General features: G+C 34.1%; 2 protein-coding genes across 7 annotated transcripts; both read right to left on the bottom strand.

Annotated features, from left to right (window-relative positions):
• Positions 1–10,149: 10,149 nt before the first annotated feature.
• Positions 10,150–10,932, bottom strand: LOC108319832 (uncharacterized). The gene has a single exon (XM_017551117.1). It carries the CDS (start codon positions 10,930–10,932, stop codon positions 10,150–10,152), a length of 783 nt encoding a protein of 260 aa, XP_017406606.1.
• Positions 10,933–15,816: 4,884 nt separating this feature from the next.
• LOC108319855 (GPI ethanolamine phosphate transferase 2) lies at positions 15,817–24,464 on the bottom strand. Of its 6 annotated transcripts, none has more exons than XM_052869678.1 (18): positions 24,211–24,464; positions 24,029–24,128; positions 23,734–23,778; positions 23,466–23,633; positions 23,265–23,349; positions 23,071–23,177; positions 22,775–22,855; positions 21,496–21,548; positions 21,314–21,416; positions 19,643–19,786; positions 19,170–19,266; positions 18,797–19,022; positions 18,611–18,722; positions 17,969–18,478; positions 17,471–17,863; positions 16,777–16,869; positions 16,365–16,648; positions 15,817–16,187 (listed from the first exon to the last, which is right to left on the bottom strand). In XM_052869678.1, exons 1-18 carry the CDS (start codon positions 24,333–24,335, stop codon positions 16,049–16,051), a joined length of 2,865 nt encoding a protein of 954 aa, XP_052725638.1. In that variant the 5' UTR covers positions 24,336–24,464; the 3' UTR covers positions 15,817–16,048. The 6 variants fall into 6 exon arrangements, 5 of the variants coding, with proteins under 5 accessions (XP_052725638.1, XP_052725637.1, XP_017406642.1 ...); XR_008245727.1 differs by having other exon boundaries at positions 16,046–16,187; positions 16,365–16,514; positions 16,618–16,648; positions 17,471–18,478; XM_052869677.1 differs by having other exon boundaries at positions 17,471–18,478.
• Between the last annotated feature and the right edge of the window lie 1,348 nt (positions 24,465–25,812).

Here is a 25,812-nt window from a genome sequence, read left to right as displayed (position 1 = left end):
TATTACCTTTCTTAGTAAAGGTAGTTGTGTTTACTTCAATAACATAGTCATACTAGTCAACCAATGGTCCATTTCAATTTCCTGGTCACATGCATGCACATATAAGATTATACCTACATAGTCTCGTGCAATAACAACTTAAAAGAATAATTAACTCCAAAATAATTTGGTTAATCCTAAGAGTTGTAACAAACAATATCATCTAAAACTTGGCACATCAGTAAATAGTAAAGTCATGTCTTACGACATGGAAATAGGGACAGAAATAAATCTAAGTAAAACGTTTTTAATCAAGATTATTTTCATAACTATATATTTTCTCCCACCTTCGAAGTGAATCTGCCAGGTTGATCTCACTTAGGCCTTATATTTTTAACCCATCATGCGTGTTGTTGTTTTGGTTGTGGTGCCTCATTTGAAATTGTGTAGTCATTTTGATATATGACATGGTTATATATATATATATATATATATATATATATATATATATATATATATATATATATATATATATATATATATATATAGGCATAATTTAGTTAAGATGGTTATATATATATATATATATATATATATATATATATATAGGCATAATTTAGTTAAGATGGTTAACTCTAATATCGAAGTGGTCTTTCATCATGGGGTAAGTTTGTCAATAAGGGTCATTGAAATACGTTGGATAAACCAGTACTTTGGTAATTGACCCAGACAGATGGAGCTACTTTATGATTTTGTCCATTAAAAAGGAGATGAGTTATGTGAATGTAAAATAGTTGTGGTATTCAGTGGGTGGAGGTTCTCTGTTAGAAGGAAGGTTGAAACTATTATCTGATGACAAAGATGCATGTCATCTAGTCAACATTGCCATACTAAATGGTCAAGCTCACTTGTATGTTGTACACATGGTGTCAAACCCTAATATAATTAATATGTTGGAATATTTTGGAGGTAGGGGTAATTGTAATGATGGGGAACAAGTAAATATGGATGGTGAACCCCAAGTTGGTGTGGCAAAGGGTAATTATAATGTAGATGTTGAAGATGAGGTTGTTGTCGAGAGAGGGTGAGGATGAGGTTGTTATGCAGTTGGAAGTAGAAGGTGGGGATGGTGTTGCTATTTTGGGGAGGGTGAGGGTGAGGATGATGTTGTGGAGGTGGAGGCACATGATGATGTTGCTAATTTGGGTAAGGGTAAGGATGATGTTGGTGTGGAGGGGGAGAGTGAGGGAGAGGATGATGTTGTTGTTTTGAGGGAGGGTGAGGATGATGTTGATGTGAAGGGGGAGGGGAGGGAGAGGATGATGTTGATGTGGAAGGTGAGGGTGATGGATATGATGAGGGACATGGTGAGTCTTATGGTAGTAGTTGGAATGGGTCCCAAGAGGATGTGTTGAGTGATGATCTTATGGATGTTAGTGTCCATGGAGATGAAGTTGAACATGATTTCTACAAAGGTAGTGTCGAAGTTGAAGTGGCTCTTCTAGTCCATTTCAGCTTGTACAATACAGGGGTTTATCTGACAGTGAATGGAAATATGGAACTTTAGGCATTATTGTATTAAGTGATTCATCAGATGATGATAAAGACCGATATGGAAATTTTGGAATTTTCTCAATATCCAACTATGGAAGAATATAAATGGAAAGTGAGAACATACGTCACTGAAAAGAAAGATTTTAGTAAAGTATTCAAAACTTATGGTGTAAAGAATGGTAGAAAATTGAAGGTTTTTAGAAATGACAAACGAAGAATTTGTGTAAAATGTTGTGGAGCAAAAGGGAAATGTCCATGGTACACTTATTGTGCATATAGCGCTGCCTAAAGTACATGACAATTTAAAAAGATTATAAACAAGCATACATGCAGTAGAAAATTTAATATCCGTTTAGTGACTTCAAAATGGTTAAGTGGCAGGTTAGAGAAAATCATAAAAGAAAATCCAAAACTAACCTCCCAAGCAAAGTTTATAAGAAATGGAGCATTGGTGTGATAGAAGGCAACATCATTCACATACCCTCAAGCATGGGAGGTAGTGATGAGAGAAATTAAAGACTTGAATGAAGACTCCTTTAAACACTTGATAGTTATTCCCTCAAGGCATGTATTCGAAACATAAAACCATGTAAATTATTTACAATTATTTGTTTGTCATGTTTCACTTTGTTTGAACTAGATTTTGGTCAAGGTTAAGGTTTACAACAATAGATGCTTGTGACATCCTTGTCAATAATATGTCTGAAGCTTTTAACAGTGTCATAGTAAATGCAAGGAGTAAGCTCGTCGTAACAATGATGGGAGACATTCGTAGCTACCTCATGAAGAGATGGGTAAGAAATAGAGACAAGATAAGTACATGTGAAGGTTCCTTATGCTCAAAAATTAAAAAAAAAGACTACAAAAGGAATTACACAACACAAAATATTGGATACCTAGGTATGCTTTCACAACAACTTCAATTATTGATGATTGAATATGGATTAGCCCGTTCTTACTTGAACTGTTTTTCAAATAGGTGGTTGTAATAGAGAATGTGATGAGAGTAGGTTGTTCCTTCTATCCGATGAGTGAATTTTCGAGGATGAAAATTTTTTCTTGTTGGGGAGAATGTAAAACCCCAGAAAAATGGTATTTTAGAAGTGGTGGTAGTCTAAAAATAGTGAGACTCAATTATTTTAATGTTAAATGATTTTATTATAAATAATTTTGTTATAAACGAGTTTCATTATTTTAAAACGTATCATCTCTTTAGAAACCACTTTTCTAGAGTTCTCTACCTTCTCTCTAAGAATTTTAACTCTTGATTCATCTCTTTGACAATCAGGAGGTGTCTAGACGATCACGACGTCAAGGTCTATAAATCCAACCGATCAATTTATGTTTTAGAGCAAGTAAGTTTCTACTCGTTTTTCTGTCCACTTTGCTTCGGTCAATGATCATGCACATAATTGTTATGCATGTATCATTTAGTTCTCTTTTCTTGCTCTTGGTGAATTTAGAGTTCTAAGAGTTTGTTTCAATTTCGATACCTCGTAGGTTCGTTTAGGAATTTCTTGCGTTTCAAGCGACCGGCGGGACGTTTTCGTGGGTTGAGGCTATTTCGTGTAAGGTAAGGGAAGCTAGAACTTGTCTTAGTTGTGTTTATATTATAAATTTGGTGTCTCTATGAGTTATAGAGGATTTTGAAAAATATTGGTATGATTGGGTGTATAAAATGTATGTTTGATTAGTAATTTTGATAATGTGATGTTGAATATAAGTGGTATAGTGTGATTGTGATGATTAATACTGTTATAATTGAGTATGATGATGATATTGAAATGTTTAAAACTGAATTCAAGTGGTTGTGTGAAATATTGGTCAAGTTACTTGAGTTTCAAGCTTAAAAGAAAGGTTTTGGTGAGTGAAATTGAGAATTTGGTATTGGAGTGAGATGGCATCTGGTGTAGCACTGTTATGTGGTTAATTGGGAGTTGTTAGAAGAGTTGGATGGTTGAAAACTGATATGGAGCAAAGATCATGATTCATTATTGAAGTTTTGAAGTGTTTTAGTGGAAAAATTGAGGGTTTTGAGTAGTGAGAATTGGAAGTAAGAGGTGTTAACTGTTTTGGACAGTTGGGAGTGTGTTATAGGATCCACTAGGACTTGTCTAGGTTGTTCAATGAGAAAAATCTGGTATAGGACAGTTGGTGTCATCTTAGGATGAGTTCGTAGAGGTTTTTTTGCCCAATTTGAGGTTTTGAATGGTGAGATCTTGAAACAAAGGGACTGTGAGCAATTTGGGGTGTACTAGAAAATGTGTTTGCACCTGGTTATGCAGTTGGGAGACTAATATAGCGGTTATAAAGTGTACATTTGAATTTGGGTAGTTTATAGGAGTAAATTTGAGTTTTCAAAGGTCAATTTGGATTTGGAGTGGTCAAGTCAAGTTAGGGGTCTGTTTGTAAATATTTCTCAGTGCCTAAGAGTGTTTATGAATCATTTAAACTTGTATAGAGGGTCACCAAAGTCAAAATAGGTGAATTTTAGAACTTGGTGCAACTCTGGACGCCCTCCAAGGGGCCCTTGGGCGTTTTTGCGAGATGAATTCGCTTGGGTGCCCCCTTATGCCATGAATAAATTGTGTTATTGGGTGATTTCTGATGACTTGTAATTGTGTTTCTATTTCTTTAATGCATGATCAATAGTCTCAAGTATTGGTGTACTATGTGAATGTGAATTAATATCATGGTTTCAAAGGTGTGGAAGAGAGTTTCAAGGAGGAACTTCTTAGTAGTGGCTTTAAGTATTGTAAGTATGAATATGTGAAGCTTAGTCTTGGAGTTCATCCTGACATTCTAATGGTCACCCATTCTCAAGTAGAGAAGGGTGAGGCATGTCGTGAGAATAGCAGAAAGTCCTAGTCTAAGGGCTTTACCTTGGCCTAAGGCGAGTGATAACGGACTAACCTTGTGTGGTAGCTTGAGGTGGGCCAACTGTTTCACCACAACAAGTGCATGAACTGTCATAGCTCGATATTCATACTAATCCAGATAGTCAAGTCAAAGGGTGATTGTCATGCATAAATTGTTTGGTTGATTTGGTGTAAGATGTGTATCTTTAAGTAAAATGTTTAATATGTTTTGATGTATTATGAAAATGTTTTGTATCACTAGCTTACCCTTCCTTTTGTGTTGTATGTTGTGTGTTGTCGCAACCGGAATCACGACTGGACGACGATCCAAAAAGAAACGGGTTTTGGAAAAGAGATTTGGAGTCGCCACCATAGTTTATTATGGAAAACTACGGAAAAACCATAAAATAATAAGACACGGCCCACGAAAACCATATTCTGGGTTCGGGAGTCAGTTACGCGTAGGGAAGGTGTTAGCACCCTACAACGCTTGCCCTAAGGCAGTACCTTTAACTAGATGCGCGGAAATGATGTGGTTTACAAAATGTTTAACTATCCCTAAAATAAAACTCTAAAGAAACCAAATATATCTTTTAGTTTTTTTTTGGGCCCGACAAGGATCGACCTTGCTCCTACATATTCTCATTCAAAATGAGAAATCAGGGTTATGTAGTTCTTTAGAAACTATTTTGAGAAATTTCGTTTAGGAAATTGTTTGAGAATTTGATTGTGGATAAATTTGGATTTTTTGGGGAAGTGAACCTGACAAGGACTGGCCTTGCTCCTACGTATCTCCATTTTTGATGGAGAATCAAGGATCACGTAGTTTTGGGTAGAAATTCTCTGTTGCCTTGAAATTGTTGATGTTTTTAGTTTTTGAAGATTTTATATTTTTTGATATTTTTATAAAATAAACGGAAAAAACGGAAAAGGTATTTAGCACAAGGACGATGCGTGCGATCACACGTGTGCTCAACCTTTAAAATATTTTTGTAATTTTATTTAAGAAAGAAGAAAAGGTTTTTAGCACAAGGACGACGCGAGCGGTCACACGTGTGCTTAACCTTCAAAACTTATTTTTTGTAAGTTTATTTAAGAAAGAAGAAAAGGTTGTTAGCACAAGGACGACGCGAGCGGTCATACGTGTGCTTAACCTTTAAACGTATTTTTGTAATTTTTTATAAGGAAGAAGAAAAGGTTTTTAGCACAAAGACGACGCGAGCGGTCACACGTGTGCTTAAACCTTTAAACGTATTTTTTTATAATTTTTATAAGAAAGAAGGAAAGGTTTTTAGCACAAGGACGACGCGAGCGATCACACGTGTGCTTAAACCTTTAAACGTATTTTTTGTAAATTCTTTATTTAAATCATAAATATTGCATTATTAAATATATATTTTAGGATAAGTAGATATCTAAAATAAATAGATAAAACAAAATAAAATGAAGTAAGGCAATAAACTAAATAATAAAAAAAATAAAAATAAAAATAAAATAAATAAAATAGGAAAAACAAAATAAAATAAAAAAAAAACAAATAAGTAAATAAAAACAAAGCAAATAATGAGGGGTCCGAGAAAAAGGGCGTCGAACGTTCCGTCGCAGGCGACCGTGCAGTCCGTGCTCGTGGCCGAACGTACGCTGGGAAAGGATTCAGAATCACGAGCGCTCGTTGGGGAGAATTGACGAACGTATGTTGAGAAAAGGAGCCTGGATGACGAGCGTTCGTTGGGGGAGATAACGAACAGACGTTGAGAACAGGAGGGTAGATGACGAGCGTTCGTTGGGTTAGATGACGAACGGACACTGGGAAAGAAGGCTGAATGACGAGCGTTCGTTGGGGACGAGCGTTCATTGGGGCGATGACGAACGGATGCTGGGAAAGGGGCTGAATGACGAGCGCTCGTTGGGGACGAGCGTTCGTTGGGGAGTTGACGAACGGACGCTGGGAAAGGGCTGAATGACGAGCGCTCGTTGCGGACGAGCGTTCGTTGGGGAGTTGACGAACGGACGCTGGGAAAGAGGCTGAATGACCAGCGCTCGTTGGGGAGATTATGAACGGACGTTGAGAATGAGGCGGAATAACGAACGCTCGTTGGGGACGAGCGTTCGTTTGGGGAGATTATGGTCACCAAACGGTCCGTCCAAGAAGTGGCAGGACGGACGTTTGGAGAGGAGGCACATGACGAATGTTCAAAAAGGGCTTAATAACGTGCGTTTATTTCTGGGCTTGGCCCAACCGGGCGGTTTCTAACCTAGAACCCCCTAGGGATTCGGCATCTTCCCTTCCATTCCTCACCCACTCAGATCCAACACTCTCCGGTAAGCTCACTCCCTCAGCTCACCCTCTCTCTAGAGACCCAAGGTCTCTTACTCTCTCCGCAGGCTCACCGCCTCCTATGCCAGCGCCGGCCACCGTCGTCTCGACCAGAACGCGCCTTGGCCTCACCGGCGACAACTCGCGCCACCAGAGGCACTGCCGACCGCGGCGCCACTGTCTTCACTTTCTCCTTGTTCCAATCTTCTTCTTTTTTTTTTTTTTATTACTGATTGGTTTAGGATTATCTGATATTTTAGGCTCTATGTATTGATTTGGGGCTGATGATGATGGGTGTCGAAGGTTATCACGGGTGCTGGAGATGTTGTTGTTGTTATTGTAGTAGAAGATGACGTTGAGGAGAAGTTCAAGGAAGGGGTTAGGTTTGTAATATTATTGTTGAGTTGCTTGGAGAGGATTCAGAATCCTGATCAGATTAGAAGAAGAATGGTAGCGTGAGGGAGTGTGAATGATGATTGTGTTAGAAAACGTGGTGGAGGCAGAGGTTAGGAAAATGAGTGAATGAGGATGAAGGTTGGGGATGGTAGGTTTCTGTGATGTAAGGAAATCCTGAGGAGGTGAATGCTTTGAGTGTATTGGCATGAAGTTGTGACTCGGGCTGTTTATTCTGTTTGTTAACAGTGCTATTTGCTAACGGTGCTACCTCCGTTTGCCTTTTTTATTACATGTTTTCTGAGTGCAAGTAGAGGAGATTAAAGTCTCAGACGTTGGGGGATGTATACTCATCTTCTATTGTCATTTGTATTTGATAAATTTTGTTGAACATGCATATTGGGTGCAGTTTTGATTAACAACAATTTTGATTAACAGAGGAAAGCAAACACAGCCGTATGCATTGATTGAACACAATTTCATTCAACTTTCAGCAGACATAAGGCAAACATATATAGAGCATGTAAACGAGCACGACCAAAGAGTTTGGATATATGAAGACTTACCTTCGCAGCTTCAAGAGAAGATAAAGCCTTCCTTTTTGTTTTCGTCTCCTTTTCTTTACCGGATTCAATTTCCCCTTCGTTCCCAATGTTGTTGCAGGTGCCAAACAATTATCGTGAACGTGAACCAGGGTTACCGGATGGCCACCAGGATATCAGGATGGAGTTGAAAGAAATGAAGGTTTTTTCAGCTCCCTACCCAGGCTCCGTGTGTTCTTCTCTCTTTTTTTTTGATCTCCCCCTTTTTACTGTGATGAAAACCAACTTTTTTTTAAAAAAAAAAAAAAATACTCCTCCTGCTGCCCTCCTCCTGGAGATCAGGGCTTATCTTTTGACTTGTGATTTCCTCCTTGTCTCTTTCCTTTCTTTATGTTTAGAGTAGATCAATTGGGAAAAGCGGTTCAGATACCCTTTTCTTCTACGATGCATGATTGTATGAGGCAACTCTGCATGAGAATTTTTAGCAAGAGGAACAAAAACTTTCTTTCACTGCAGAAACATTTTAAGCATTACGGTATAATAAATGTTGCAGGTAAGTAAGCATCGCCTAATGCTTTTCAGGTTGCAGGCAGCTCAGTTGACTTTTGCATTTCGTTTTTTTTTCTTTTGTTTTGTTAACGTTTAACACAAAAATTAAAACAAAAGAAGATAAAAAAAAAACTAAATCAAATAAAGTGAAATAACTAATATAAAAAAAAGAAACATAACTTAAAAATAAAAAATGAAAGAAAATAGCATAAAAATAAGACAAAAATAAAATAAAATAAAATAAACCTATTACAGTCAATCCGGACGAAATTAGGTATTGACATGTGTTGTTTCTCTTTGCGATGATCACCTGAATGGTGTCAGCTTAGGGATACCGTCTTTTTAGTTGTTCCAGTAGGATGTAAGGATGAAGAAGTTGGAAAGTCAGATCATTATACAGGTGTAGAACTTGTTTTTTATAGGTTTTTTTTTTATACAATGATTTCATTATCTTATATGTAATATTTCATTTTAGTAGTATTTTACTATTAAAAATGGGATGTTACAATAATTATATGCTAATATATTCTTCTCTACAAATTATAAGTTTCCTTTATATGACAAAATCTATTTAGTTATATATTTTCATGCTATATTACATTTATTAAATATTTCTAATCCAATAAACTACCTTATTTTGTTCAGAATTTATAAACTGAAAGCTTATACACTACTATTTAGTTTATCATCTAATATTGTTAAATCAAACTCTTAGTTTTTAGCATGTTTTAGTATATCTTATATTCCCTTCTTTATTAGTCCTTTTTTTAAAGATTTTTAATTATGAATACGTATCATTTTCAAATTTTAAGATGATATTAATTGTTCTGTATCAATTTTACTAATATTCTTAACCTAATTTGTAATTACTTTATATTTATTGTTTTATTACATAAGTAAAAAACTTAAAATAAAAACTCTCATCACTGTTCTACTAAAATTAAAAAAAAATACTTGTATTTCTTGTTTTTACATTTTTAGTTAATTTAAAATGTAATCTAAAAGGTAATGGTGTGAAACAGTATCAGTCAAGACAAGAGGTTACACACTGAACTCTTTCATTTTCTTAGTTATGTCATTTTCCATATGATTAGTTATGTTTTTGCAAAAATGATCTATACTGGGATAAGACAGTGTAAAGATGCATTTACAATGACTTGAAGAGTGAGTATGAAAGGGCAAGATAAATACTGTACAAAATGTTAATAAAAGATAGTGAAATAGAAAAACTATTCCTACTTTCTGTTGTTTTTGTAGTAGTTCTTGATGAGAGGAATCCTTGAAACTGAAACAATCCAACAGAGTTTCTGCTTAAAAAATTTAATTCACTTGTGTCTGGAAATAAAATTATAAATCCATCACTTATTGGTGACATCAAGTGGGTCATCTGTAATCATCAGTAACAATTTTGCTAGACCAAGTGATAAACAATGCTGCTCCCAAAAAACTAGAGTAGCACACTCATTGTGAAGAAACTCACATATAACATAAACTCAGTTATTCTTTACCAAAAACACCATTAGCAAAATGGGTAAAAAAACACAGTTTCATTCTAAGATCATAAATGTAGATCAATACAAAGCACACAATCCGGAAGACATCAAATATTTTCATTTAAATTTCAGAAGGTCTTTGAGGACATTATATAAATGGCAAAACATGAACATGACAATGCCCTCTTTACCAAAATGCCAGAAACTCCAAATCAAAACTATAATCCAATTTTCCGTTTTCAGTTTGTTTACAAATAATCTATGCAAAAAGCTATAACTACTCTCTCCAATCACCACCAGCCTAGTCCATGCTCAAGAATTAGGAAAGAAAGCAGATAACTTTTATCACCATTACTGCATGCATCACTTTCGAAATAGCCTCCCAGCAAAGACATCAACATCTCCTTCAGTGAACTTCAATCTTTTTCACCTAAATCTAAATCTAAATCCTACCATCAAAATCATCATCTTCTCCTTATTCCACCCTTCTTGGCCACAGTTTTTACCCTCATCCTCCTTCTCCTTAGTCCCTTAGGATATTCTTGCAACCCTTCAGTGACAAACTCTTCATTATCATCATCATCAGAAATGTACACAAAGGATGCAGCATTTTGCTCACTAAATGTGTTACTACTCTTAATCTCCTCTTTGACCTCGTAATACCTCAAGGGCACACTCGCGTCACACGAGTAGTACTGTCGAAGCTCTTTTCCCTCCAACACTGCCTCCCCCACCATCGAAGGTGGTTTCACTGGCACGCCCTGGAACACTTTCCCGCAAACCTGACACAACAGCGCGCAATCCTCATACATCTTCTCATACTCAAAGAGGTTCCAGCAGTAGGGACACGCACTCCAAAACGTTGCAGTTTCAGGGACTGGATGCTCGCGGTCGTAGAGGGCGCGGAGTTCAGGACGGGACAGCACGTGCCAAGCCTCCTGCACACGTGCAAGGGCCTCGTCGGAAAAGGGAAACTTGTCAGGGTTCGTCGGGTCCAGGAGGAGTGCCAGCTTCGCATACTGCCGCCGTGCGAGGTCGCGGTTGGCGCAGTCGGATCGGTGGAGCTGGAGGATGGAGTAGAAGTCAGCGGAGGAGAGGATGTTGGCGATGGCAAGGACTCTTGCCACGATGTCGGTGGGAGGAAGGCCGCAGGCAAAGTCACGGCAGTCAGAAAAACGGCGGAGGGAGAGCAAGGAAAGGCATGTGGTGATAGGGTTTTCGGATTCGGATCCTTTGAAATGATCCATTTGCGTATTGGAATGCGATTCTCGTGAGTGAGAGAATAGGAAAGGGTTTAAGGTCCAAATAATTGGAATGTTTTGACAATAAATAAGTATAGAGGATTTTTTTTTTGTTCAATTTATGTTTTTTCTTTTACTGGGATTTTTGTTCTTTATGATTTTGTTACGTTTTTATTTTGTTTTCAATTATTATCATTAATTACTGTTATAGATGCCACTACATTTCTCATTTTTTTCTTTTATATTCATTCACTTCAGTATTACAGTTACCATTCTCTTATTAAATTTTATTTTTAGAATTCCTTTTATAATTGTGCATCTTGTCATGTTTTACACATTTAGTATTTTTTTAAAACATGATCTTCATAAGTTTTCTCTTATTCTTGTGTATTTATTTTGGGACAAAGACTAGGATGCACCATGTGAATAAATAGTATAGGTGAAAAATTCAATTTTCAACCTTCCATCAAAAGAAAACTCATCATCACTCATTGTGACAATTCTTTTGACTTAAACTATGGAACCAACATTAGGGATATGAGAGGAAGGTGGAGTTTATTCATAGGGAAGGATCTATTGTAAAACAAATATTTACAATTTAATAATGATTTGTTTTGTTTGTAGTACATATATATTATAAATTATTGTTGACAATCTCAAAAAAACTTTTCTTATTTGCAAAAAAAAATAAATAAAATAACTAATTTTCACCAGCAAAAACTTAAATGATCTATTTATGTAAAAATAATTATTTACTCAAGATAATAAAGAAATAAGATTAGAAATTGTAAGTAAAATACTTTGATATAATAAAAAAAAGCATAAAAAAAATAAAAAAATAAAGTGTAAGAGATTCCTTTACCGCATCCAATATTTAAAGTTTATGAAAAGAAAAATCTTATAACTTTTTTAGATGATTTTATTATACAAGGTAAAAATCTTATGTATTAAATAAATAATTATACAAGTTATATACATTTAAAAAAGTTGTATAAATTATTATTATCATAAATTATTATATATAATAAATATTATGAAGAAAATTTTGCACATTTTCTTTTCTTTTTTGTATATTATCTTTTCTTTTTATTAAAACCTCTTGTTTCTTTTTCTTCCTACAATCATTGTAACTTATCTGTAATGCCTTAAAGTGAAACATACACCAACAAAAATTTCATCATATTATATTATATAGACAAATCAAATTATATCTTTATAATTTCTACAAAGTACAAAATTAATTTATATATTTTGATTGTGTCATGTTTACATTTAAAATTCCATTCACATTGGTTATATATATGCAAAATGTTATATTAACCTAAAATGATTTTGCATGTTATTTCCATAAAACAGAATCTATATTTATATTTCTTTAAAGTATATTAAAATATGATTTATTTGAAAATTAATCAATTTTAATAAAATTTAAAATGAATAATCATATATGATTACATAAAATTATAATTTAATACTTAAATTGACAAAATTAACTTTTTATATAAAGTTATTAAGAATAATTTGACAAAAGTTATGTCAATATAATTTAGTTGTTCTTATAAAATATTATAAGGTTTAATAATTTTTTATTAGATGCAATGGGATTCGTTTTATCTCTTTTTTTATTTTTTTCTGGTTATATGTTTTTAATATATATTATGAATTCAGTCTAAGTCTGTTTTTTTTCAATAAAATGTTTTATTTTTTTCAAAACTCATGGTTAAATTGAGAGTATTTTTGGCACTATCATATTTAAAAAAAACTGAGTATAAAATTAGTTTATATACATAATTAATATATATATATATATATATATATATATATATATATATATATATATATATATATATATATATGTGAACTGTTCGACCACTTTTTATCTATGTTCAATTTTAATTTAATATTGAGAATAATAATGAACAAAAGTTCCTGGTGAAACATTCTAACTAAAGTTACATCATTTAATCCCTACTCACAAATTAATATAACATTATCATCACTTATTCTATCAAATATTTGGAAGGAATTAAAATATTTAAACCGATATTAATTTCATAATCTAAAAGAAAAAAAAAAGTCTAAGAACACACTATCATGCATTCAAAACATGAAAATATATTTATTTCATCATAAACATTGCCACAACACAAATCTTATATTCACATCTTGAAATAGCACAGATAATGAGAAAATATTTACAGTAAACTTCCAAAAGTTATCAAAATGAGTCCACAAACATATAGGCTTCCAACTCTCCCAGAAAGTGTCTCAAAAATCTAAACAGGCTAGCATTACAACTACTTTATACTGTCAATATCTTAGAGACCATGAAAGAATGGGAAAGATTCAGGAAATGGTTTCAAAACTCAGGTTGAACTCTGGGAATGATTTTTAGGATTGCAACAACTAGGAGACGACTAACCAAACCAAATCTTTCTTCCTCTCTCTAAACCCACACTAAGAGAAAATGGGTTTTGAGAGACCAAACTCTTCCTTTATAATGGTCATCCAGAAATGCAAATTTTGGACACATAAATTGAACAATTTTAGCTGATCTACTAAGGGTTCTTAGGAATACTCATTTTTATAATTCTTTTTCTGTTTATAGTACTGTAGAAGAGGGAGTATTGTATTTGGAAAAGAGGGTTTAATTGTCAGATTACTTTTTTTTTTGAAAAATTTTATTGAAGTGGAGGTTCAAGATACAAGTAGGGGATGATGATGAATTGATTGAGATTCTCTATTCTAGGAAAAGGAGTTGAAGGCGGACTAATTAAACTTGTTGAGACAACTTTATTGAATGTCTAATTTACCTTGGTGCATAATAGGTAATGTAAATGACATTTTGTCTTTGGATGACAAACTTGGATGAGTAGATCATCCTCATGACTTCATAGATTTAGGGTTTTATCTATATATGATAATAAATCGAATTAATAATTATCCATACAGATATAATATCTAACACAACTATATCTTTCTTATATCTCTAATTTACAATTTCATGTGATTATATCATTAATTAAAATATAAACAAATCTTAATATTCATTTTAGCTCACTATTTTTTTACTCAACTACTTGAACAAACAATCCTTTGAAAATAGATATTTATTTAGTGCTGTATTTACTTCTCACTAATTTTACACACACTAAAAAATAAAGGCTATTACTTCATGCACTCCCCACAAATATTAACTACACCCCCACAATACTAGGAAAAATATTCAAACATTCTTCACGGCTACACCATATCACCACAGCACCTCACTGCTACAGAGGAGATAAAACGTTGCAGAGATAGAAAAAGAGAGGTAAAACGCTGCAAAGGAAGATAAAAAAAAAAGGAGATGAAATGCATAAAGGAAGAAAAAAAAAGAGATAATGCATAAAATTTATTCCAAAAAGTTTTTCCAAAATGTATTTTACGTATTTCGAAAAACTCCTTTATGAAACATATTTCATGTATGGATTTTCTGAAAAACATATTCAAAAAGACATTATATACATTTCAGAAGAAAATCTGTTCTGAAAATCCCATTACGATAAGTTTATTCCAACATATATTTCATTCGTTCTGAAAATTCTGTTATGAGAATCTCAACTTGGTTTTGAAAATCTCGTTCTAGAAAGCTTATTCCAAGAAATTTTTTAGATATATCCAAAAGTCATTTCTATGGAAGATAAAATGATCATTTTGAAAACTTGAGGAGACATGAAGAAATTGTGAGGGTGACCGAGGTAAAAGCCGAAGATCAAATATCTTAATCTGATAAAGAGTTCGGCCCAAATTCAACACACTTAAAGACATGTTTGAATGTAATTTTATTGATATTTCTCGTGAGAGTTATGAAGCCTGGAGGAAAGCCTAGATAGAGCCCTAGTGTCAACTTCGTGGTTCGATTTATTACCTCATGCTAGCTTGCTAAATTTGATAGAACCAATTTCATATCAGGATCCAATTATTCTGAATCTTTTGCATCGCAAGTTTAGATTTGACGATGCATGAGTGGATAGAAATGATTTAAATGGTGTGGTATAACGTGGTCTAAATTTATGACTCAAACACGATAATTTCCAAGCTAAAGACGTGCTCATAAGACTTGGATCAGTGGTGGCAAGAGACCAGAAACAAATTTCGTGATTATATTAACAATCTAAGAAGCAATTGAAGGTGCCCAGGAACTTGATTAATGCAGAGTTTGTTTCAAAACTTCAATTAGAGGATGTGGTAGGCGACTTGGCTAAGAATTATTTTCTCAACCTTTATACTCTCTAATAATACTTGTTAGTGTTTGAGGTTAAAAACTGTTTTAAAAAGGAGGTTTGGTTCGATCAAAGCTACGTAAATTTATTTCCAAACCTAATGTATGATGTATCCATTTTACTTAAATATACAAAGCATGCTATCCTAAACTCACATTTGCTTAAATATACAAATTTATAAAATTGTGTTGATTCAAAAATCAATATCACATGCACATATTCAAGCACTAAATTTTTTTATTCTAGATTGTCCACCTCATTCGGAGCACTCGACTTGTTCATTAATGCAATCCTTGTAATTATGTTTTCTTAAAATACCAAATTTTATTGACTCCTCACTTCAATTTTTTCTTAGTTTTATCCCAAGTTAAAAAGATTTCACTTTGATCTTTTAATGTACTAGAATACCCATGCTCTTTCCGTTAATTTATAACACTAATTTAATCAACTGAATGACTCATGACAGACTGGGACCATTTTACTATCCGTTTGATTCAGCTCAACCAAACTAGCCTTTTCCAAACTGATTAATTGCCCCACCAAAGAGCTATTCAAATTTTGCATTTGCTTCTAGATGTTCTCTAGATTTCTCATTTTGCAACGAAGATATGCATACCTCAGCCAGTGTGAGTTTAAAAGTGAAAATATACCAATCAGTTACATTCTCCTTTAATCATCACCAATAGATTACAGTTCTACAGTAAATGATTAATTAGAAAGACGCAGGGGCAGGTACAGTGAACAATCAGATTATAACTACCCTCCTCAAAAAAAGAAAAGGCAAAAGCAATATTTAGTTAGAGTCAAAATTTCTTTTTCACAGTTTAATACTAATTTGTCCTTAACTTAGATTGCCGTCACGTACCTTTTTCCTTGCTACTTAAGGAAAAACTCTTTCTCAGCCAAAAAAGAACAATGTATGTATAAATCACGGTAGCAACTACAATAATGGCGCCAATATAGACACATGCAGTGGCAGCACAGACGTAAAGGTACCTACAGAACAATTGAACAAATTGAAAGTGTTACTTTGCAAGGTTATATGGTATCTATAAATGCAAGGTCAGAAAATCAGAATAAATCCCTATAACTTATAATTCAAAAAATCACTAGGGATAATTCTGTGATTAAATCATGCATCAACTTTAGACATAGGATTCAAGGAAAGCTCACTTGGGGGAAAAAACACTCCAAATAAACAAGTGATTCCGCATCAACAGCAGGACAATTGTGTACACAGTCAAGAGAACAGAATTTATGGTCAGTGGTACCAAGCACGGAAATCCAAGAAGGGTCTTGAGAATTTCTCCAGAGTTTCCGTTCCTGATAACCAGTGGATAGATTATGGCCTTGACAGAGATGTACAGGACCATACTCAGAAAGAATAACATCGGGGATGCATAAGTAATGATGAACATTAGAAGACCTGAAAGGAAGGTTGAGTGACTTGAAATTCCCTGCCAATGAAAGGTAATGCCTTGCTGAGGAAATAGATATTCATGGACAATTAAAATCCCAAATGTAAAGTAGAAACTAATATACTTTTTCTTTAAATAATTACAAAAAGAGAAATGGGAGACATTACAATAAAAGCTCCAGCTACGTCAATTGTAGCTAGTGTATTACTATTCCCAAGAGCAAAATGGCCTGCCATTCCCAGATAGTACAGAGCAGTAATCTAAAAAGAACACAGTATCAGCATTTTAAACACTCGTTAAGCATTAAAATTTAAAAGGAAATGCTAGATGTGAATGAGCAAGTACATATAACATGGCCTCGCACAGTACAATTACTTAAGTTTCAACTGAAGCAAACTCATACTTTTAGAACCACTTAATTCAAGTAGAAAGTAAAGTAAAAGATGCAAAGATCATTTCTAAATAAAAGAACCTCGAAAGTCAATTCCAACTATGAATATTATACCATCAAAATTAAGAATAAAACGTATATGCTCTAATAGTGAAAGATTTTTACACTACTACCTAATAAAAAATCACCATATATAATAAGTTTATTAACTTCTAGAATAACTACTTTAAAAATAATACAAAACATGATTTTGTATTTGTTGACAGCGTAAAAACTTTTACATTGACAGTGCATGCCTATTAAGCCCTGAAATTAATAATTGGTATATAAAAAAAGTGAACTTAAATTACCCTATATTAGAATCCAGGTCAATGACTCTTAATTGGCACCACACTCTGGGACCCAAAACTAATGTAATATCAAAATGAAAAATAAAATCCACCATTTATCCATGAAATCTTGCAACTAACCTCAACCCACTGCTTATGACATGAACCACTGGAAGAAAAAGTAAGCATGCTGGCCAAGAATTGAATAAAGAGCAGCAACACAGGCATCGCATTGATGGATTGTTGAAGCAACAACTGCAGCAGACACCAGAAAGTTATGTACAAACATCCAACTATGTACAAGGAATCCTTCAATACCAAAATACGCGTCATGTTCTGAATTTCAACAGGAACAGAAGCAGACACGCAGATGTTTTTCCTTGAGCATATTTCAGGAGTTTGCATAGGCATAATCCATGGCAAAATCAATACAACTGCAACAGTGGTGATTCCCAGAACAGCATAGAATACTTGTATTGATAAGTTTGCATCATTAATATATGGGATTGACATGTCCTGATGTTTCACAAAATGCTGCAATACCAACAAACCAGACATAAGCAAGCTGAACCAAATCACTGTTACAACTTTTGTTTTAGACTGCACTAGGTACAATATAGATATGCCCAAAATGATGACCATTGCACATGATGCTATCTGAATCAAGTTTATATATTGGTTGCCAGCCTGCTCAAGCCACTTGGCAATGTCAGGAAGATTAGTCCAATTTACACCACCTTGATGCCAGCCTCCCAAAATTCTTCCCGTAAAAAGAATAAGGAACAATGAACTTATTTGGCATCCTGATATATTTCTTTTTTCCTCTGTTGAACTGAGAACATCATGTGCTTCATTAAGACCCAAAGACTGTATTGCTTTACGAAAAAATAACAAGTTAATTGTAGATGTTAGGAAATTCCAAATATAATGTTCTTCCTCAATCATGGAACTTGATCCCATACTGATGACAAGGATCAGGATGCCAAACAAAACGAACACATCATCAAATTTCCATGGCTTCACATAATTTTCATGATCTTGCATCTCCCAAGAAGGAATTTCTTTGTGGATGACAAACACAAGTCCCAAAAGTATCAAGCATGATATGATCAAAGCAGCAACTCCAAGAAAAAGTAAATTAACTGGTTTCTGCACAATCACAATCATGAGGAAAAGGAACTGAGTTTGAGAAACTTTAAAGAAACAAAGCAGTTAACATGAGATAGTGGTTATTGATGCTCTTAAATAATATTAAGAAATTTTGAGTAAGATCACACATACATCAGTTGCTTTGTGTGATAACCACTCACTTGCTGAACTCAGAAACTCATAATATGCGGCAACAATGCTGTTATAACCTTCTGTACCATTAAACCTAGAAAAACAATGCCAACTAAAAATATTCAAAAATATTTCTAGTGGAACTGATTAAAAGTTAAATCTAAGCAGAACAAACTTGTCTAGTACCTGGAGAATACTTTAGCCTTCCAGGCATCATGGAGAGTAGCAGCATTTACGTACAAGCAACAAAACAACTTCTCCTCTCTACCTTTACATTCACTGATTGTGGGTTCACTGTTAGTAATGAAGGTGTCACAGAGAAGATTTCTACAGGATAAACCAGGCAATTGTGCTTGAAGTAATCTGAACAACTGCCATGAGTTCAACTGCAGTGCCCTAAGCTTTTGGTCATCTAACTCCCCAAAGAAGCAAAAAGGATAAAATCACGTAATTTTACTGTTAAAAAATAATATGCTTGATGAAAGCAGATATCAGAAAATGTCATATCACCTGCTGTATTCTTCTGTTAAATAGACAAGCATAGACAAAGAGAACTAACCTGTCAGAGAGTCAACCATTTGAGAGATCAAAACACCAATATTATTTTTTGGAATTGGCACGCCAAAAAGTAAAGCTAATGTTGGTGCAATATCAACCTGGTGCACAGTAATAAGATGTAAATTGCATACATATTTGACTGCTACCCATGATCTCTAGTTAAATGGTATTTTGTCATTGACTCTGGTTAAACTGTATGATAGGTTCAAGATTTAAAAACAAGCAGAGAGTGCTGAATAGTTAGATAGCAGAATAAGTTTCAACAGGTAAGGAGAAAACTCATGTAAAGACAGAGTTTCATTACATATGGATGCATGGCGACGGAAGCAGACTAATACACTGAATGCAAGAAGATTCCTTCATGGCTTGCAAACGAAGGTAAATACATTGAGAGTCAAAGAAGTTAGGAAAATTGTCAACAATGGTTAGTCCTGGTGTGCTACAGCCTACAAACATTAAGTATAGTGTTATTACCTGGAAAATTGTGTCAGGATTGGATGAGGAATGGTGAAAGGTATAGGGTTTTGGCCCAATAAATAGGGCTATAGAGTCTGTTTCCTCGTAGGATGAACCCCCGTGATTACCATTCTCAGTCATTCCATGGTCACTGACTACAACCTGCACATCCATTTGCACAAGAGATTAATTAAATTTGAAAGAACTTGGTCTTTACAGTTTTAAATAGAAACTAGCAAATGATAGCCACAGAAAGATATATAGAAAACATAAACTACAATTTAGAATAAATAACACTAGAGGTGCAAAACTACAAATGAAATTATAGGCACCCAGAAATACAGAAAATACAAGACAGTTCTTGTTTGTTTATTATGAACAAAACTGCTCTACCAATGTAGTAGGAACAGATAACAACAGTGTACAACAGAGCCAAGGCCTTTCGAGAGGACCTTTCTCTCCTAACCCCCTTTTCCAAACAATTCAAAAAACTACTCTACAACAACCTAAACACAGACTATATATAATAGTCTGTTATACAAGTTACAGCTGTGGGAGGTTATAACTACCTCCTTTATCTATTTCTCCTTGTATAAACCCTACCACTGAACCTATTATGAAAATTAAAATAACTATAGATACGTATAGTGTACAAAAAAAAGTGGAGACTTGAAACCCCATCATGCATTGATTTTTACTCATCCAAGAACATGTATTGGAAATAATGTAGTCATAGAATAATGTAAAAGGGAAGAACTATTTATTAATTAGGTAATACTGTAAAATTACATTCTCGAAATTATGTGTAATTACAATAATTTATATACCTAATATCTTGTTTCCTCTCTCTCTCTTCAGTGTACAAGCTCAAACATGCAAATACATCATTCCTGATATAAGCTATACCAGAACCATATAAAGAAGCTAAATAGAATTAATACAATAAAGGAACTTGTGTTATCTGCCGCTTGAATCAATTATTTATTTGAAAGATTGTCTATTCCAATTCTCTTACCAAATCCTTTAGGGCAGAAAGTTGGTTCTCAGCATAGTGCACTATCCAATTCAATATAGGATGAAGCATGCAAGAATTGACAGCTTCATCAATTAAGAAATTGAAAATGGGACATTTACCCTACACTACATTCTAAGAAAATTGTTAAAATCTGATTTTGGTTCTACTCTCGGCAAGCTATGAATAACTAAAACTCATTCCCCAGCTTGGGGTGGGGGTGTCAGGAATCAATCCTAAGATTAGGAGAAATCACCATATATCATTAATTGGAAGGATTACAATCAACTATTCTAATTTTATTTCATTTCTGTAATTTTGGATATCCTATTTATTGTTTTCTTTTAAAATTTTCTTCCTTTTTTCTATATAATGTATTTCTGCACGTATGAAATAACTTTCTTCATTATCATGTTCATCTTTATTAGAGTTGTCTTACTTCATAAGTGGATTGTACTTTTCTTTTTAGTCACTTACTAACTCTAGTCAGTAACAGTTGTAGTTCTCTTATGGTTAGTTTGTTGGAGTATTAACACTGCAGCAATGGATATTCCTCCCATCAATTTTCCACCACCTCAAACTCCATTAATGTTAATGTCTTGAAATGTCCACACCACAATAAACAAGTCATCAATTCTGTAGTACACAATTCAAGCAAAAAAAGGATTGTCACAAACCAGAAGTGTCTTCCCATGATCATCTTCTAGATTTTGCAAGGTATTTATATGAATCGTCTTCACTACTTCATCCATTTCAAAAAGTTTTGAAGCCATTAACACACTGAAATAGTAGATATCCAAGTTAAGCTATGAGAACAGAATGAAATGGCATGCATAGAGTGAAGAGAAAATTATGATACCTGTTGCGCCCACCAAGATGTCCAACATGATCCAAGCCTAGATAATGAAGTATCTATAATAAATTTAGTAATATGTATATAAATGAAATTATCTCTTCACTATAAAGCATCACGCAATTCTGAACTAAACAAAATATCCACAATCGATGCTGCTGAAACTAGATAACATACAATTTTGAACAATCCTTGTACTACAAATGAAGCTTAAGACCTAACATTCACTGAAAAGTTTAAAGGCGTCAATTTAGTGCGTATGTATATTCAAAAAAAGTCAAGAGTTGAAAGAAATCAGTTGATAACAAAGATAAAAACAAAGCATGTATAATCGAGCAACCAGTAAAATGATGCAGTATACGGTGTAAGTATTAATAAGTAGAACCACAACAAATGTATTTTTTTTTCCTATTTAGGTGTAATCACACAACTAGAGCCAAACCAACTCTTATATTATAGTTGATAAAATCACAAGTTCTTGTTAGGTATAGAAAGAGACAATCAACCTAACCAACTTACAGTTAATAAAAGGTAGTACTAATTGTCGTAAGATTTCAATTAAGTCCATCTAACAGCAACTTGGCAGTTGCCACTAGTTATAATAGTAAGAAAATGGTAAAGTTGATTTGGTTATCAAATATCACATGATCCCTGAAGTACATCTCTTAAAAAAGATTAGTGATATACCGTTAGAATGAAAGGAAGTGAAAGGGAAAATGTCTCCATGTAATCAAACTGTTAAAGTTCCAAAACAAACCGCAGCAGTCAAACAGTCTCTTCTTATTTAATATTCAAAAGTTTACAAACACGTCCAATAAAATCATACTCAAATCTTTTCCAAGAAATTTATTTGTATGGAAACAGTTATTTTTCCCCAAAAGAAAACAGGGGATATAAATAAGTTTAGGAATGCATGAAAAAACTCAGAAATATGCAAAAGCACACTTGGAAAGGCAGACAACATATACACACTAGAAAGTGAAATTTATATCCAAATACGATACACAGAAATACACCAAGGCGAGCATACATGAAACCAACTGTTCATCAGTAATATGACATCAATAAAGCAACAGCCAATCTTTTGGGCACAAAAAGAACATGCAAATGTTTGAGGGAGGGGAGTTAAAACCTTCAGGTTCTATACTACAAACTGAAAAAAATAGGATAAGGTGCAGAGAAAATATATACTAGTTTGTAAATTGCAAGTTATCAAAAAATGGAAATACAAATAACGTCAGCCGGAAACCAACCAAATTATGAAGTAGTCATAACAATCATTTACCAGAAAATTCCAATCATCTCTACTAAGCTCATCAACAAGATGTCGAGACACATTTTGATCCACTTGTACAGTATCTTTAACCTGTAGTAGTAGAAAGATTCAGAAAAACAATGTAAAATAATAAAGCAATCATACTATTTTATGTATAAGCGTAAAAGCCTAGATACAAACAAGCCAAGTGAAGAAACACATTACTTTGTCTTTGTCTGAGGCATAAGAAATTATTAATGAGAATTTTTCATGGATTGAGAGGTCAGATAAAATATTTTCATTTTATACTCATAAAGCAAACTTACAAAAAAGCTGGTAACTCCATCATGTCTTTCAAATAAACCAGGAAACAACTTGAGCCATGTATCATCACCATTCATGACCATTTTCCAACCAATCTTAAAGAACTGTGCTGCAATAAGCAAGTAATGGTGACATCTTTACTAACAAAAAAATGGTCGATTTTTCCAACATGGGTTGCTCCAATAATACAACTAACCAAGAAGATTGTCTTCTAAATAAGCCTGGGTGTTAAAGTTGAAAGCCACATCCAGGAAACCGCCAATTGCTCCAGAAACCATGGCCTGGAAGTAGAAACAAAAAATATATGATTAATAGATGTCAGAAAAAGGAAAGGAAATCAACAAACCGCGTGCCTTCCTTGCTTACTTCCACGTTGGAAACAGGATAGGACACTAACCTTCAAACGAGGCATTGTAACAGTAGGAGCAGCAGCTATAGCATGATATCCAAAAGCCGTACCATTTGCCAACAATGACTGTGTATACGGCATAGCTTCCATAAAAACCTTGCTAGGAGGCTGACCCTTCTTGCCAAGCACAAATTCCGCCGGAAGACCATCAATAACCTACAGCAAAAACCATAGACCGAAGCTCGTGAAAAACCAAAACACATGAGCAACCAAATTAGACCTCAAAGAATACGACATTTCCGGAAAAGGTACATACCATTAAGACAAGTCGACCATACAAAGGAGGAACCTCGGATACTTCCTACACAAACAACATTTTCCAAATCCATCAGTGCACACACAACAAAATTAGGAGCAGAAATGAGAATTGCATTCCATCTAATCAATCAATCTAAAACAACCATAACAGATCTCCAATTTACAGAAACTACGAAGGGAATGAATATATCACATACAGCGATGCGAAATCAAACAAATGATTATTCGTAACAAGTAAAGATAATTTAAATATCAAAGTCAAACAAAGAGAATACGCGATTCACCACCACAACCTGATACAAAAACCTAAGGCTATCTGGCGGAAGAGACGCATCGCTATGATTTGGGACGCCGTGGACATCGCAGGTCGGTCGTCGGAAACTCTCCGTGCCACTGAGGATGAAAGTAGAAAATGGAGAAATGAATAAGTGGAAAAGGTTAGTTACGAAATGGAATGGTAATATTATAGTGTTACCTGTGGCCGGTGAGAAGTGGTTTGACGGGGAAGAAGCCGAAAACGAAGATGGAGAGACCAATGAACTGAATGGTAACTGCTGCAACGGTGAATAGTGTCAGCTGAGTGCAAGAAACTGAGGACATTTCGTCTACCGACTTCTCCTCCGTCGAGGAATCCACAACGCTAGGCAGAGAACGGATACGTCACAGGGACGACTGTCGGAAAGAGGTTGGGTGCAAAAGGGGGAATTCTTGAATGCCACCGTGTCCTATTTTGTCATTTGTTAGGTACAAAACTATTGATATGCTAACATGACTTGTTAAATTTTGATGCTTTTTTTTTAATTTTTTTAAATATGTTTTTAGTTATTAAAAATTAACAAAAAAATTAAATTTGTTCTTTTATAAAATTTTATATATTTTTATCATTAAACTTTAATTTGAATATAAATTTTTTAACTCATTAAATTTTGTTGACGTATTTTGTTTATAATTATTTATTTAAAATTTAGAGGATTTGTTATTATTTAGTAAACAAATCCCTATCTTTATGGGATATTTATTAGTCATTTGAGTTATTTAGAATTGATAAGCAGGTCATTAGTAATGCTTTTTTTATTTTCGATATTTCAGTTGCCGTAAGGCATTATAAAGCCAACTTCCCATTCAATAAACAAGTAGTTTTTCTCCATTAAAATTCTCTTTTCTTGTTTTTTATATCTGGTATCAGAGCTTATATATGGAGCCTGGTCCTTTTAGAAGCAACAGTCTTCTTGACAATGGTGACAGAAACAACATTTATGCATCCAACCACTCCGAAGTTTGATGGATCATTGGGCGATGCTAATGGAGAATATTTTGTGATCAAAGGAATATAGGGGATTTGTTGAGAATGGAATTCCTATTGTAGCAAGACATGCATAGAAGGTGTATCATTCAAAGAGAGGATTGATCGATCATGGATACAAATATGTCAGCCAATCTAATGCTCAGGCTACATGCGATATCCCACCCTATTATACCAACTAATTGTTTCAGCACAACAAAGAAGTAACTCAACCGTGGCATTGCAGTACAGAGACATTTAAGATATAAAGGCTTAAATTCAAGAGAAGAACATGGTAAATGGATTATCAGAATTGAAGTCTCCTTTAAAGTTATGTGGCATGACGGGAAAACAACATAGAGCCTCATTTCCTAAGAAAAGTAATTGGAGAGCGACACAAATCCTTCGGTGGATCCACTGACCTAATTCTGACAGTAGAAAGAGGTACCTAATTACTTTTATTGATGATTTCAGTGGAAAAAATTTGGGTTTACTTCCTCATAGGAAAGGCAAAAGCATTTGTTACTTTCAAAAAATTCAAAATTCAGGTTAAGAAATAGATTTAACTATTAATTGTTTTCACATTGATAGCGGAGGAGAGTTTATGTCACAAGAATTTAAAAAATTAATGTGATAATAATGGTATTCGAAGACAAGTGACAGTTTTGCCTACTAACTACAACAAAATGGAGTAGCCAATTGCAAAAATAGGACGATTATGAATATGGTTCACAGCATACTCTCTTTAAGGAAAGTTTCAAAAAAAAAATTGACCTGAAATTGTAAACTAGACAT

Source organism: Vigna angularis, chromosome 10, assembly GCF_016808095.1.
Source record: "Vigna angularis cultivar LongXiaoDou No.4 chromosome 10, ASM1680809v1, whole genome shotgun sequence".
Taxonomy (NCBI): Eukaryota; Viridiplantae; Streptophyta; class Magnoliopsida; order Fabales; family Fabaceae; genus Vigna; species Vigna angularis.
Note: the sequence above shows the minus strand (reverse complement) of the source record. Positions and strands in the feature narration are given on the sequence as shown.